Source organism: Podarcis vaucheri, assembly GCF_965113315.1.
Source record: "Podarcis vaucheri genome assembly, chromosome: 4".
Taxonomy (NCBI): domain Eukaryota; kingdom Metazoa; phylum Chordata; class Lepidosauria; order Squamata; family Lacertidae; genus Podarcis; species Podarcis vaucheri.
The window spans coordinates 7,724,702-7,738,466 of NC_138762.1; the positions used below are offsets into that span (position 1 = coordinate 7,724,702).

The 13,765-nt window shown below is 46.5% G+C and overlaps 1 protein-coding gene across 2 annotated transcripts in view; it reads left to right on the plus strand.

The window, feature by feature from the left end:
• Positions 1-13,765, plus strand: part of LOC309530298 (maestro heat-like repeat-containing protein family member 7) — a 51,467-nt gene that overhangs the window by 3,484 nt on the left and 34,218 nt on the right. Inside the window, exons 3-10 of one of the 2 annotated variants that reach the window (XM_082219082.1) lie at positions 2,585-2,709; positions 3,793-3,915; positions 4,148-4,221; positions 5,709-5,853; positions 7,555-7,650; positions 8,800-8,904; positions 10,876-11,011; positions 13,138-13,253. In XM_082219082.1, the coding sequence (XP_082075208.1) occupies positions 2,585-2,709; positions 3,793-3,915; positions 4,148-4,221; positions 5,709-5,853; positions 7,555-7,650; positions 8,800-8,904; positions 10,876-11,011; positions 13,138-13,253 (920 nt within the window). Of the gene's footprint in view, positions 1-2,584; positions 2,710-3,792; positions 3,916-4,147; positions 4,222-5,708; positions 5,854-7,554; positions 7,651-8,799; positions 8,905-10,875; positions 11,012-13,137; positions 13,254-13,765 lie in introns of those variants that run through there. The other variant, XM_082219083.1, reaches the window with a different exon arrangement.

Consider the following 13,765-nt stretch of genomic DNA (forward strand, 5'->3'; position numbering starts at 1 on the left):
GCTCGTAATTTTGCTGTTTCAAGCGGTATGCAGATAGCTAAGGCACAGCTTCCCTTTGATTCAAGAGGGATTAAAAAATACTGTAAGCCCTGATTATGTGTGAGCATATAAATGAATATATTGATTACTGATAACTGATTATGTGGATAGCATAGGGGTAGCCCTTCTTCCTTGCCTCAGTGAGAGTTCCCAAATTACTGGTATAGGAATTCAAGTGTGGCTTGTAAGAGCCATGTGGTCTGAGCTGTAGCAACCAGCTCAGTGCAACTCAGACCCAGGGCTGGATTTAGGTTTGATGAGGCCCTAAGCTACTGAAGGTAATGGAGCCCTTTATATATGTCCACCTGTCCTTTGTCCACAACAAATTGTCGCTGTTTTTGGTGTTGAATATATGCTATATGGTAATTTATGGACCTAATAGGTATTTTATCAAACGTATTTGATAAATATGTATTTTATCAAAGTAATTTGTTTTTTATCTTATATTTTGGAAATGTACATCCAGTTTTTTCCCCTTTTAAATTTTTTGGAGGCCCCCAGGAGAGTGGGGCCCTAAGCTATAACTTGTTTAGCTTATATGTAAATCCGGCACTGCTCAGACCTCCTCACACGCTTCATCAGCCAGCACCCCAAATTCTTAATTCTATATCACATGCATGCACAGAAGTTGAGGAAAGCCTTCATGGATCCTGCAGGCCAAGGCTGGGAGATCTTTTGCGGACTGAGGGCTGCCCTCCCTTCTGGGGGCCACTTGCCATTGGTGGGCGGGGCCAGAGGCAAAAGTGGGCGGGGCAGTGAACATGATGCTTAGCTTTGCAGCATAGGCTGATTTCACTCCCCTCTATTTTCCATCCAGGGCAGGTGACCTAGAGAGAAGGGGTGGGTGGTCTGGAGAAAGTCCTGCAGGCCAGGGAGAGGGGCCAAGCAGGCTGAATTTGGCCCCCGCATTTGGCCCACCCCTGCTACAGGCAAACTACCTCTGGAGAAAGCTGTTAGATCCTTATTCCTCAAGGGACCCTGAATCCCCATTAGGAGAGTACAGTTGCGAACGTGATCAAAGCGGGATGCACGTTCGCAACCCTCAGCGTCCACAACCCTCAGTGGCGCATCTGCGCATGCACGGGTTTCAATTCTGCGCCAAGCGCGATTTAGTGCTTCTGCGCATGTGCGACCGCCGAAACCCAGAAGTAACCTGTTCCGGTACAGTGGTACCTCGGGTTAAGAACTCAATTCGTTCCGGAGGCCCGTTCTTAACCTGAAACTGTTCTTAACCTGAAGCACCACTGTAGCACCCTGCTTGTGGTTAACGCTTAGCTGGAATGAAATATTCAACGCAGCAATAGAGAAATTAAAATAATAATTTATTTGTCAGACAAATAAATGAGAGACACAGTGGTATATGGTTACCAAAGCTCTGCCCACTCCAGCCCTGATGGCCAGCACTTATATTTCCTCAGCCCAGCCCCCTTGCTCCTCCTTTGGCTGCCTCTGTCCAATCAGCTTGGTTGAAATTCCTATTGGCTGTTTGCTAGAACCAATCATAAAAGATACACCCATTTCCTATTACCATTTATGGGAGACAAAGAGCTATATTTCCTTCTATCCATAAATGGCAGACAAGTAGCCATACATCTTATATTTGCCTCGACCAGGCACCTTAATTACCAGATCACCTTTTGCCCTATTGCCCTATTGCCCCTTCACTCCAAAACAGATGGCTAAAACAGATGGCTCATGGTAACCGAGATCTTGGGTTCACATTCTCACACACCATCAATGAAATAAGGATCTAACATAAGAATCTAACATTTCTTACTTTCTAAATCCTTTGCATCATTACATTTAAGCCAACAAATCTCACACATTAACATAGATAGCTTTTTAGAAGAAAAGGAACTCAGTAAACAGCTTCAAAAGCAGCCTCTTTAGTTTACACCCCCCTTTCCCCAGCTGCTTTCCCCATTAGCTCTTGCCCTTTAACCTTAGGAAAATATGACTTGAGTCTAATGGGAGGCACATGGTATTCTTTTCTAATAAACAATAAATCTTACTATTTACCAACTCTTAATTAGTGTTTTTGCAGTTTGATTGTATTCTGTAATTTGTAGGGTCAATGTAACCTTTGCTCCCAGCCTGTAATTCCCTTTTACAACTTTGAGAAACTTGTCTCCTGCTATAAATCAGGGGGCCCCTGTTCAGCAGGATAAACAGCTGCCAAAGTACTTAGCCAGCTGCTTTATGCCTGGCATGAAACATACAAACATTTGCAAATATATATTTTTAAGCTCATTTTAAAATACAGGCCTTGATCAGATGCCTCACCACTTTACCTAATGGGGCCTCCTGCTGCTGCCGCACTGCCTGAGCACGATTTCTGTTCTCATCCTGAAGCAAAGTTCTTAACCCGAGGTACTATTTCTGGGTCAGCGGAGTCTGTAACCTGAAGCGCATGTAACCCAAGGTACCACTGTACTTCCGGCTTCCGGCGGTCCGCAACCCGAAAAAATGCAACCTGGAGCATCTGTAACCCGAGGTACCACTGTAATTGATTTCTCCTTTCTCTCTTCTTCCCCGGCGCTTTTAGTCCCTGATCTCTCTGCTATGGCAACCATCTGGGAAGAAAGCGAGAACCCTGGTTCTGCTCAGCAGCCTGAGCTCCTCTTGAACTCCTGGAGGAGCACCATAGATTACTTCAACAGTAAAAAAGAGGTATGGGGGCATGACTTAGGAACAGGCTATCTGAGGAACCGTACTGTCCCATACGTGCCCGCCCAGGCTCCAAGATGTCCAGGGGAGGCAGAAGGCTGGAGGGAGTAGAACGGACTCCCTCAGGACATGATGGGCTCTCCTTCCTTGTTTTCAAGCAGAGTTTGGATGGCTGTCATGGATGCTTTAGCTGAGATTCCAGAATTGCACGGGGATGGACTGGATGACCCTGGGGTTCCCTTTTTACTTTTTAACCATTATCTTTTATATGTTCTTAGCTGTGTGTATTTTACCTCTGTCCTTTTAATTTGTGTAAGCTGCTTTGAGTCCTGGACTGGGGAAAAGGTGGGATATCAATAATAATAATATAATAACAAAATTCGATTATTTATACCCCGCCCATCTGGCTGGGTTTCCCCAGCCACTCTGGGCGGTTCCCAACAGAACACCCATAACAATAATTTAAAAAGCGACAAAACACCAAACATTACAAACTTCCCTAAGCAGGGCTGCCTTCAGATGTCTTCTAAAAGTCAGGTAGTTGTTTATTTCCTTGACATCTGATGATGAGGGCGTTCCACAGGGCGGGCGCCACCACCAAGAAGGCCCTGTGCCTGCTTGCCTGTAACCTCGCTTCTCGCAGGGAGGGAACTGCCAGAAGGCCCTTGGAGTTGGACCTCAGACTGAATGATGGAGGTGGAGACGCTCCTTCTCTCTCTCTGGAAACCGCAATGTAGGGTTATCAACTGCCAGCCTAAGCATCCAGTCCCGCCTCCAGGGGGCTCCCCATCTGACCCCCATTCTGGATCCAAAAGATCCCCCATCTTTATACACTGTCTACTTTCTCCTCCATGGGCACAGACAGAGAGAGCCAGTGTAGTGTAGTGGTTAGTGTTGGACTAGGACGTGGGAGACCAGGGTTCGAATCCCCACTGGGCCATGAAGCTCACTGGGTATATGACCTTGGGGCCTCACAGGGTTGTTGTGGGGCTTAAAAGAGCAGAAGAAAAAAGGCGGGGGTAGATCTGCAATAAATCCATAATAATAATAAATACTTCTCTCACACACACACCCAATTTCCTTTAGGAAGATGTCATGAAGAAAAGTTTTTTCAGGTTCTTATCCATCCTCAGCAAGACAATCAACTGGAGCAACATGACTGATTTTTTTATGGATAACTTTACCTCCGATGTTGTGGGAGTCTTAACAGTGAGTTTCTCTATTTGCTTGTTTGCCTGTTTTCAATCTGACCCCACTCTTGAAAATATTTACTCAACCCTTGCTTTTTCCCTGTACATGCAGAGTCCTCCTTGTACCTTAACTGGAGTTAAGGTTCCTCCTGTTTCCAATCTTGTGGTCAGGCGGACACTCACCTCATTGTTGATGAGTTTTGCAGGATTTCTGCCTCATTCACTGAGGATATCCCACTTCTCGTTTACAGGAGATGATTAAGAGAGACTTTCCAGAATCCAGCGTCGTCTGTCTTCATGCTATGGCCACCGTTATTGACTTGAGGTAGATTCAATTCCTTAGCTCACTTCCTGGGTTGACTTCTAACTCCTGACCCGCCGCGGCAACTGCGTTGAAGCTTTCCGCTGTGCAAAAGGAATCTGTTTTACACTTGTGGCCAAGGGTTTCAAATGAAGTGGTGCCTCATAGATTAGGAGGAGATATAACATGGCGCCCTCTAGATATCATTGGGCCTCCAACTCCTATCAGCCCCAGCAGTCATAGCCAATGGCCAGGGATCATGGGAATTGTAGTCCAAAACATTTGTAGGCTGCCACATTGGTGAAGGCTAGGCCCAGCACTATCTAAAGGGTCGTTTTCTTCCACTCGAACCTATCCCTCAGTAAATATGTTCTTCTGAGACCTGTCTTCTAATTTCCCTGCCTTCTGAGGTCTAGCAGGAAGCTGCTGGAGAAGAGGGCCTTCTCCTTGGTGGCACCCAAAAGATGGAAAACTCTCCGCTGAGAAATTTGCTTGGTCCCATCTCTACATAGCTGTCAACTTTTCCCTTTTCTTGCGAGGAATCCTATTCGGAATAAGGGAATTTCCCTTAAAAAAAGGAAAACGTTGACAGCTATATATCTCTACCATCCTTTGAGCACCAGGCACTGCCCGTCCTGCTCTCTTGGGCTTTTAATGGTAGATGAGATCTTTTAATGTCCTTCTGTGTTACCCTGTTGCTCAGGACTCTGCAGTTCCTTTTTCTAGGGAAAAAATGGATGCCAGAACTCATCACAAACACTTCCCTTGTTGTCTTATAATGGCAATGGCGCCAACCTGAGAGGTGCCAGAATTGACTTCTGGTGACTTCTGGCTGGAATAAAAGTCCAGCAACTATGTATGCTAACTAACTAACTAATCAGTTGCAATCCTTTATTGTTTCTATAATAATAATAATTTATTATTTATACCCCAGTCACACTAGGCGGCTCCCAACAGAACACTAAAAACACAGTAAAACATCGTACATTAAAAACTTCCCTAAGAAGGGCTGTCTTCAGATGTCTTCTAAAAGTCAGATAGTTGTTTATTTCCTTGACATCGGATGGGAGGGCGTTCCACAGGGCAGGAGCCACCACCGAGAAGGCCCTCTGCCTGGTTCCCTGCAACCTTACTTCTTGCAGGGAGGAAAAGGCCCCCGGAGCTGGACCTCAGCGTCCGGGCAGAATGATGGGGGTGGAGACGCTCCTTCAGGTATACAGGACCGAGGCCGTTTAGGGCTTTAAAGGTCAGCACCAACACTTTGAATTGTGCTCAGAAATGTACTGGGAGCCAAGGTAGGTCTTTCTGTATTATTGCCCTAAAATTACAGATTTGCAGAAAAACAAAAGGGTCAATCCGTGAGATCATAGGTCAAAAGGCTGGGTTGAAATCTTAAAAGTAACACGAGTGAGTCATTCCCCAGCCAGACGCCCACCAGAATTTTCAGACTCCATCTCGCATCATCCCCAGCTGGCAAAATGCCATTCTCTGACTCCCGTTTCTTCCACCAGCAAGGCGAACGTCACAAAAGCGATGGGGTCCTACAAGAAGGGGATATTGCTCCGCACCTTTTTCAAGAGCGTCTTTGCCCTGTCGCCCCTGAAGGCGGGACAAGAGGAAGGAACGGCCAATTCTGCCAATGCCCAGTACGCAAAGGTAGTTTTGTCTTCCTCTCTGGCTTAGAACATAAGGAGAGGCTGCTGGATCAGGCCAATGGCCCACCTAGTCCAGGATCCTGTCGTCTCAGCCGCCAACCAGATGCTTCAATGGGGATCCTGCAAGCAAAAGAGCCTTCTTCCCTCCTGTAGCCTATGGCAGCGAGTCACATAGTTCAACTATCATAAAATCATAGAATTGCAGAGTAACTTAAAGGTAAAGGGACCCCTGACCATTAGGTCCAGTCGTGACCAACTCTGGGGTTGCGGCACTCATCTCGCTTTATTGGCACAGGGAGCCGGCATACAGCTTCTGGGTCATGTGGACAGCATGACTAAGCCGCTTCTGGCAAACCAGAGCAGCACACGGAAACGCTGTTTACCTCCCCCCTGGAGTGGTACCTATTTATCTAACTTGCACTTTGTTGTGCTTTCGAACTGCTAGGTTGGCAGGAGCAGGGACCGAGCAACGGGAGCTCACCACGTCGCGGGGATTCGAACCGCCGACCTTCTGATCAGCAAGTCCTAGGCTCTGTGGTTTTACCCACAGTGCCACCCGCGTCCCGCAGAGTAACTTACAACAAGACTAAACCTTAACGCTAAGCATACTGTGTACAGAACACCACACCAGAAAGAGAGATAGAAAGAGAAAGTGAAACCCTGGCTCCTTCTGGCCTGACTTTTATAGCCAGCATGACCTTGTCAGAAAGAGATAACAGAACCAGTTTAATCCCGCTGCACTCAGCTTCTCGGAAGGTATAATCCAAACATCATGATGGTACCTTCTGCTTGTTTCTTTCACACAGAGAAGCTTCCAGAACCCTCTTGAATTAAGTAGAATAGGAAATATATCTGCACATCATATCTGTACCAAGAAATGCAATCTGATGGTTTTGCAGCAGGCATAACTAACCTGTGGCACTTCAGATATTGTTGGACTCCAGTTCCCATCATCCTTGACCAGTGGACGTGCTGGCTAGGGATGATGGGAGCTGCAGTCCAACAACATTGCTTAGCCACCCTGGTTTAGTGGACATTTTATCCAGCCGTGATATAAAGAAGGGGTTTCATGTATGGGAATCCCCCCAGATCCTGGAGCTCACCAGCCCAGCCATCATAGAATCATAGAATTGTAGAATTGGAAGGGGTCCAAGGGTCATCTAGTCCAACCCCCTGCAAGGCAGGAATATGCAGCTGTCCCATACAGAGATCGAACCTGCAACCTTGGCGTTCTCAGCACTGTGTTGGTAACCAAATGAGCTATTCAGGCATTATGTACGCTGCATGAAGAAGTGCTTTTGTCTTTCCTGAATCTTCCAATGTTCGGCTTCATTGAATGTTCACGAATTGTAATGTTACAGATCTATCTATCTATCTATCTATCTATCTATCTATCTATCTATCATCTCTGTTCCCACACTGCTCCAGTGAGATGTTTGTGGCTTGGATCCTGACAAGGAACTAATCCACACTTCCAGCTCAGCCAGTAGAGTATGAAACTCTTCATCTCATCGGTCATGGGTTCAAGCCGCACCTTGGGCAAAAGATTCCTGCATTGCAGGGACGGAGTTGGACTAGATGACCCTTGTGGTCCTGAGCAGTAATCTAGGCAGGGCATTTAGCTCTCCTAGTTTCCAAGGTCATCCTTTCCTGGGCCCTTGGTGAAACTGGTCTCCTTCAACATTCCTACCCCCTCCTCCAGAACCTCTTCATCAGAACATACCAGACCTTCAGTGAGATGCTCCAGCAGCTGATGGTGGAGAACCCAATTCCTTCGGAGCTGGAGAGGATCTTGCAGGTAAGAGGAAAGGAGTAATAATAATAATTTATTATTTATACCCCGCCCATCTGGCTGGGTTTCCCCAGCCACTCTGGACGGCCCCCACAGGCTAAAAACAGAACAAAACATCAAACATTAAAAACTTCCCTAAACAGGGCTGCCTTCAGATTTCTTCTAAAAGTCAGATAGTTGTTTATTTCTTTGACATCTGGCGGGAGGGCGTTCCACAGGGCGGGCGCCACCACCGAGAAGGCCCTCTGCCTGGTTCGCTGTAACCTCACTTCTCACAGGGAGGAAACCGCCAGAAGGCCCTTGGAGCTGGAGCTCAATTTCCGGGCTGGATGATGGGGGTGGAGATGCTCTTTCGGGTATACTGGGCCAAGGCTGTTTAGGGTTTTCAAGGTTAGCACCAACACTTTGAATTGTGCTCGGAAACATACTGGGAGCCAATGTAGGTCTTTCAGGATCAGTGTTATATGGTCTTGGCGGCCGCTCCTAGTCACCAGTCTAGCTGCCACATTCTGGATTAGTTGCAGTTTCTGGGTCACCTTCAAAGGCAGCCCCACGTACAGCACATTGCAGTAGTCCAAGCGGGAGATAACTAGAGCATGCACCACTCTGGTGAGACTGTCTGCGGGCAGGGAGGGTCTCAGCCTGTGTACCAGATGGAGCTGATAAACAGCTGCCCTGGACACAGAATTGACCTGCGCCTCCATGGACAGTATCTTCAGACTGTCAGGATTCCATCTTACTGCCCATGGGTTTGGTTGCTGGCTAAGTGGGAGTTCCTGCTCAACCTCTATATATTTTATACAGTCATACCTTGGGTTACAGATGCTTCAGGTTGCGTTTTTTCAGGTTATGGACCGCTGATACCCGGAAGCACCGCTACTTCCGGGTTTTGGCGGTCACGCATGCGGAGAAGTGCTAAATCGCGCTTTGCGCATGCACAGAAGCACCGAATCACAACCCACGTGTCCACTGTATATGCAGTGTCTGCTCCACCTAGATAATTTTTATGGGCCCCCATTCAAAATGTATGTTACATGTTTCTCATGGACACTGACGCTAGAGTGCTCTGCAATTTCTGGTACTTCGGGAAGACAGGTGAATAGACCAGATGGCTGCAGAATTTTCTCTCTCTGTTGCGTTTCCCCTCTTCAACAGCTGATGGCTCCTTGGCTACAGTCCTCGGAGGCCGACCTGCGAGAGAGGGCTATCTGGACCAGTGCGTCGCTGCTCAACTTTGTGGCCAGCAAATTACAGCTGGATGTGAGTAGACTGTGAAATAACCAACTGAGCTAGCCAGCAAACTTTCCTCTTAAGCAGGCACCCTCAAACTCGGCCCTCCAGATGTTTTGGGACTACAACTCCCATCATCCCTAGCTGACAGGACCAGTGGTCAGGGATGATGGGAGTTGTGGTCCCAAAACATCTGGAGGGCTGAGTTTGGGGGTGCCTGCTCTAAAGTCCCAAACGCTTTTTTGAACTCATGGTGCTTCCTGAGACTTGTTCCTTGTTATCAGCACTGCTGTGCCCCCTTTAATAGCGTGGGAAGAACTAGGGAAAAAGAACTGGAAATTTACTGCCTGTGAAGTACTGAGGGAAAACCTAATCAAGATGTTTTATAGATGGTACTTAAAGGTGAAGGGACCCCTGACCATTAGGTCCAGTCATGAACAACTCTGGGGTTGCGGCGCTCATCTCGCTTTATTGGCCAAGGGAGCAGGCATACAGTGGCCAGCATGACTAAGCCGCTTCTGGTGAACCAGAGCAGCGCATGGAAACACTGTTTACCTTCCCGCTGGAGAGGTACCTATTTATCTACTTGCACTTTGACATGCTTTCGAACTGCTAGGTTGGCAAGAGCAGGGACCGAGCAACGGGAGCTCACCCTGTCGCAGGGATTTAACCACCGACCTTCTGATCTGCAAGCCCTAGGCTCTGTGGTTTAACCCACAGCGCCACCCGAGTCCTTTAGATGGTACTTAATACCTACCAAAATAGCTAATATGTAGAAGACGAAAACAAATCTGTGCTGGAGGTGTGGTAAAACAGAGGGGACACTTATACATGTTTGGTGGACCTATGGAAAAAATCAAAAGGTTCTGGAACACAGTATATGATGAACTTAAAAAAATGTTGAAGTATAACTGTATGAAAAATACAGAAGCTTTTCTACTAGGGATAACAGACACAGCTGTAGTTACAGATAGGTAGCCGTGTTGGTCTGCCATAGTCAAAATAAAAAAATTCCTTCCAGTAGCACCTTAAAGACCAACTAAGTTAGTTCTTGGTATGAGCTTTCGTGTGCATGCACACTTCTTCAGATACCAACACACAGGTGTAGCAAGAGAAGATCAGAAAATATTCCTCTATGCCACAGGAGCAGCAAGGATCCTAATTGCTAAAAACTGGAAAAAAGAAACTGTGCCAACAAAAAAGGAATGGCACGGCAAAATGTTAGAGTAAATTGAACTGGCTAGATTAAGAGAGGCAATGAGAGATCACACTAGACAAGCGTTTCAAAAACGCTTTGGGGGAAATGCAGAGAACACTTCACAAAACAGTGCCCTAAAATACATACCCGGACTTGTTTTGATTAATGTCTGCAGGAGACTTTGTGGATATTTAAGTTATAATTAGAAAAATCTTAATAATTATTCATAAAGGAAACAGCTTATAAGAAGTAAATAAGGAGGCCAGATACAGGATAAAGGAAGTCTTTTATTTGGTGGTTTGTATTGTTGTATGCTATGCTTACAGTGGTGCCCCGCAAGACGAATGCCTCGCAAGACGGAAAACTCGCTAGACGAAAGAGTTTTCCGTTTTGGAGGTGCTTCGCAAAAAGAATCTCCTATGGGCTTGCTTCGCAAGACGAAAATGTCTTGTGAGTTCTTGCGGGTTTTTTCCCCTCCCCCTTTTTCTAAGCCGCTTATCAGCTGATCCGATAAGCCGATAAGCCGCTAAAAGCCACTAATAGCGCTAATAGCGTTAATCCGCTAATCCGTCAATGGGCTTGCTTCGCAAGACAAAAAAACCGCTAGACAAAGAGTATCACAGAACGGGTTCTTTTCGTCTTGCGAGGCACCACTGTATTGTATGTTATGTTCACGTTTAATGAGGGTGGATTTCTGTATTGGGGGGTGGGGGGGTTATGTTATGTTGTAAATAAAATTTCCAATAATTTTTTTTTTAAAAAAAAGCACTGCTGTGCCCCCTTTTCCCCCTTTCCTCCACCAGACGCTGTCCAAATTCTCCCGGCTGGGCCACCTCGTCGCGGTCCTGGGGATCTGCTGCGGAGACGCCGTCAAGTCCATCAGTTCCAAGGCAGCCAAGAGCGTCCACCTCCTCCTGGCGATCGTGCTTGGCCAGAAAAGTAAGAAACGGGCGGCGAAGCCATCCTTGAGCATGTGCAGAGTGCGAGGGGGGGCGTAGCTCAGCGGCAGAGCCTCTGTCTCGCAAGCGGAAGGTCCCAGGTTCAGTCCCTGCCAACTCCTGCCTGAAATCTTGGAGAATGGCTGCCAATCATTGCAGGCAACACATCCGCCTTCCTTTTCCCTTTCATCCCAGGGCCGGCTCACCCATGAGGCAGGGTGAACCAATGGCCATAGGGTGGCCAGCTCAGAACCTCTGGGAAGGATATCAGACACCGGCGAGAGGGGGGGATTATTGGTTTGTTTTTGTTCTTATTTTTATTGTGTTTTTTATATTGTGTTTTTATGTTGTGAACCAACCTGAGATCTACAGATGAAGGGCAGAAAATAATAATAATAATAATAATAATAATAATAATAATAATAATAAGATGGTGATGATAAGAAGAAGAAGATGGCGATGGTAATAATAATAATAATAATAATAATAATAATAATAATAATAATAATAAATAGATGGTGATGATAAGAAGAAGAAGATGGCGATGGTGATAATAATAATAATAATAATAATAATAATAATAATAGTAATAATAATAATAATGTTATTATCATCACACCACCATCTATCATCATCATCATCATATTATTATTATTATTATTATTATTATTATTATTATTATTATTCCCCACCCATCTGCAAGCAGCCACTCTGGGCGGCTTCCAACTGATTACACAAAAACACAACAAAGCATCAGGCATTAAAAACTTCCTGACACAAGATGTCTTTGGAAAGCTGTGTAGTTGTTTATTTCATTGCTATATTTACTTACTGATTCCATTCAATAAGATTACAAAAATATTTTTTAAAAAGCAAGAAAAATCGCAATACCTTAAAACACACAAAAAGTTAAAAATACTAAAGGCAGCTTAAAATTCACCCCGGCTTTTGAAGCATCTGGGTAGGTTTGCCTAAACAAGAATGTTTCTAGCACAATTATTCATTTGTACATTTGTTTTTAATCACGTTGGTCTCACGTATACTGGAGTGCGGACTTTACCTGGACAGCTTTTCTGATCAAACGGCTTATAAGTCCTCAAAATAAATAAATGTGAGATTAGTATAGCTTCCCAGTATCTTGTGGGTTAAACCACAGAGCCTAGGACTTGCTGATTGAAAGGTCGGCGGTTCGAATCCCCGCGACGGGGTGAGCTCCCGTTGCTCGGTCCCTGCTCCTGCCCACCTAGCAGTTCGAAAGCACCTCAAAGTGCGAGTAGATAAATAGGTACCGCTCTCCAGTGGGAAGGTAAACGGCATTTTCGTGTGCTGCGCTGGTGCTGGCTTGCCAGCTGCATCTTAGTCACGCTGGCCACGTGACCCAGAAGCTGTCTTCGAACAATCACCGGCTCCCTGCCTCTTGAGAGAGATGAGTGCGCAACCCCAGAGTCGGTCACGACTGGACCTGTTGGTCAGGGGTACCTTTACAGTGGTGCCCTGCAAGACGAATGCCTCGCAAGACGGAAAACTCGTTAGACGAAAGAGTTTTCTGTTTTGGAGGTGCTTCGCAAAACGAATTTCCTATGGGCTTGCTTCGCAAGACGACAATGTCTTGCGAGTTCCTGCTAGTTTTTTCCCCTTCCCCCCCTTTTCTAAGCCGCTAAGCCGCTTATCAGCTGATCCGATCAGCAGATAAGCCGCTAAAAGCCGCTAATAGCGCTAATCCGCTAATCCTTCAATGGGCTTGTTTCGCAAGACGAAAAAACCGCTAGACGAAGAGAATCACAGAACGGATTCTTTTCGTCTTGCGAGGCACCACTGTACCTAAATTTGTGCACCTAATTAACATGCCCAACAGCTAGGTCCCCATTGTGTATAGAAATGTTCATCTCCTTATATCATATTTATTACAATTATGCCGCACCTTTCCTCGTGATTTTATTCCTCCCCATTTGCCCCTCACAACAACCTTGGGAGGTGGGTTAGGTTGAGAAGGCAGCAACTCTCACCCAGCGAGCTTCATGGCTAAGCAGGGATTTGCACCCTTGCCCGGTGCTCTAGCCACTACACAACGCTGCCCTGGAACTGACGGGTGTGTTCTTGTTTTTTAAAATTTCCGGGGTGTGTCAGTTGCGAGGCTGGATGAGAAGAACGTCCACACGGAAGCCATCAAGCGGAAGCACAAGGAGTTCTTGGAATCTTGGAATCCGTCCGTGTTCCTCAAAAACCCCTCCAGAGTTGCAGAGGTAAATAGAAGGACACAACTGGGGGGGTGGACAAATTTATGCTTGGATATTGCTCACTACAATATCTGTGGCTCCATGAATCCCCTTGGTTACTTTCAGGTTGGGATATTAAGTTTCCCACCTTTCTTTTTTTATATATAATAATTTTTATTAATTTTAACATATAGCGTATTTTTCGCCCTATAGGACACACCTTTTCCCCTCCAAAAATGAAGGGGAAATCTGGGTGCGTCCTATGGGGCGAATGCAGGCTTTTGCTGAAGCTTGGAGAGCGAGAGGGGTCGGTGCGCACCGACCCCTCTCGCTCTCCAGGCTTCAGGCAGACATCCGCAGCCTAGGCAGCCCTGTGGGAGGTCCTGCAGGGCTGTCTAGGCTGCGGATAGCAGCCTGCTTCCCGGAGCATCGGGCGTCCGGAAAGCAGAGTGCCCGGCGCTTCGGGAACACATCCGCAGCCTAGGCAGCCCTGCGGGAGGTCCCGCAGGGATGTCTAGGCTGCGGATAGCAGCCTGCCG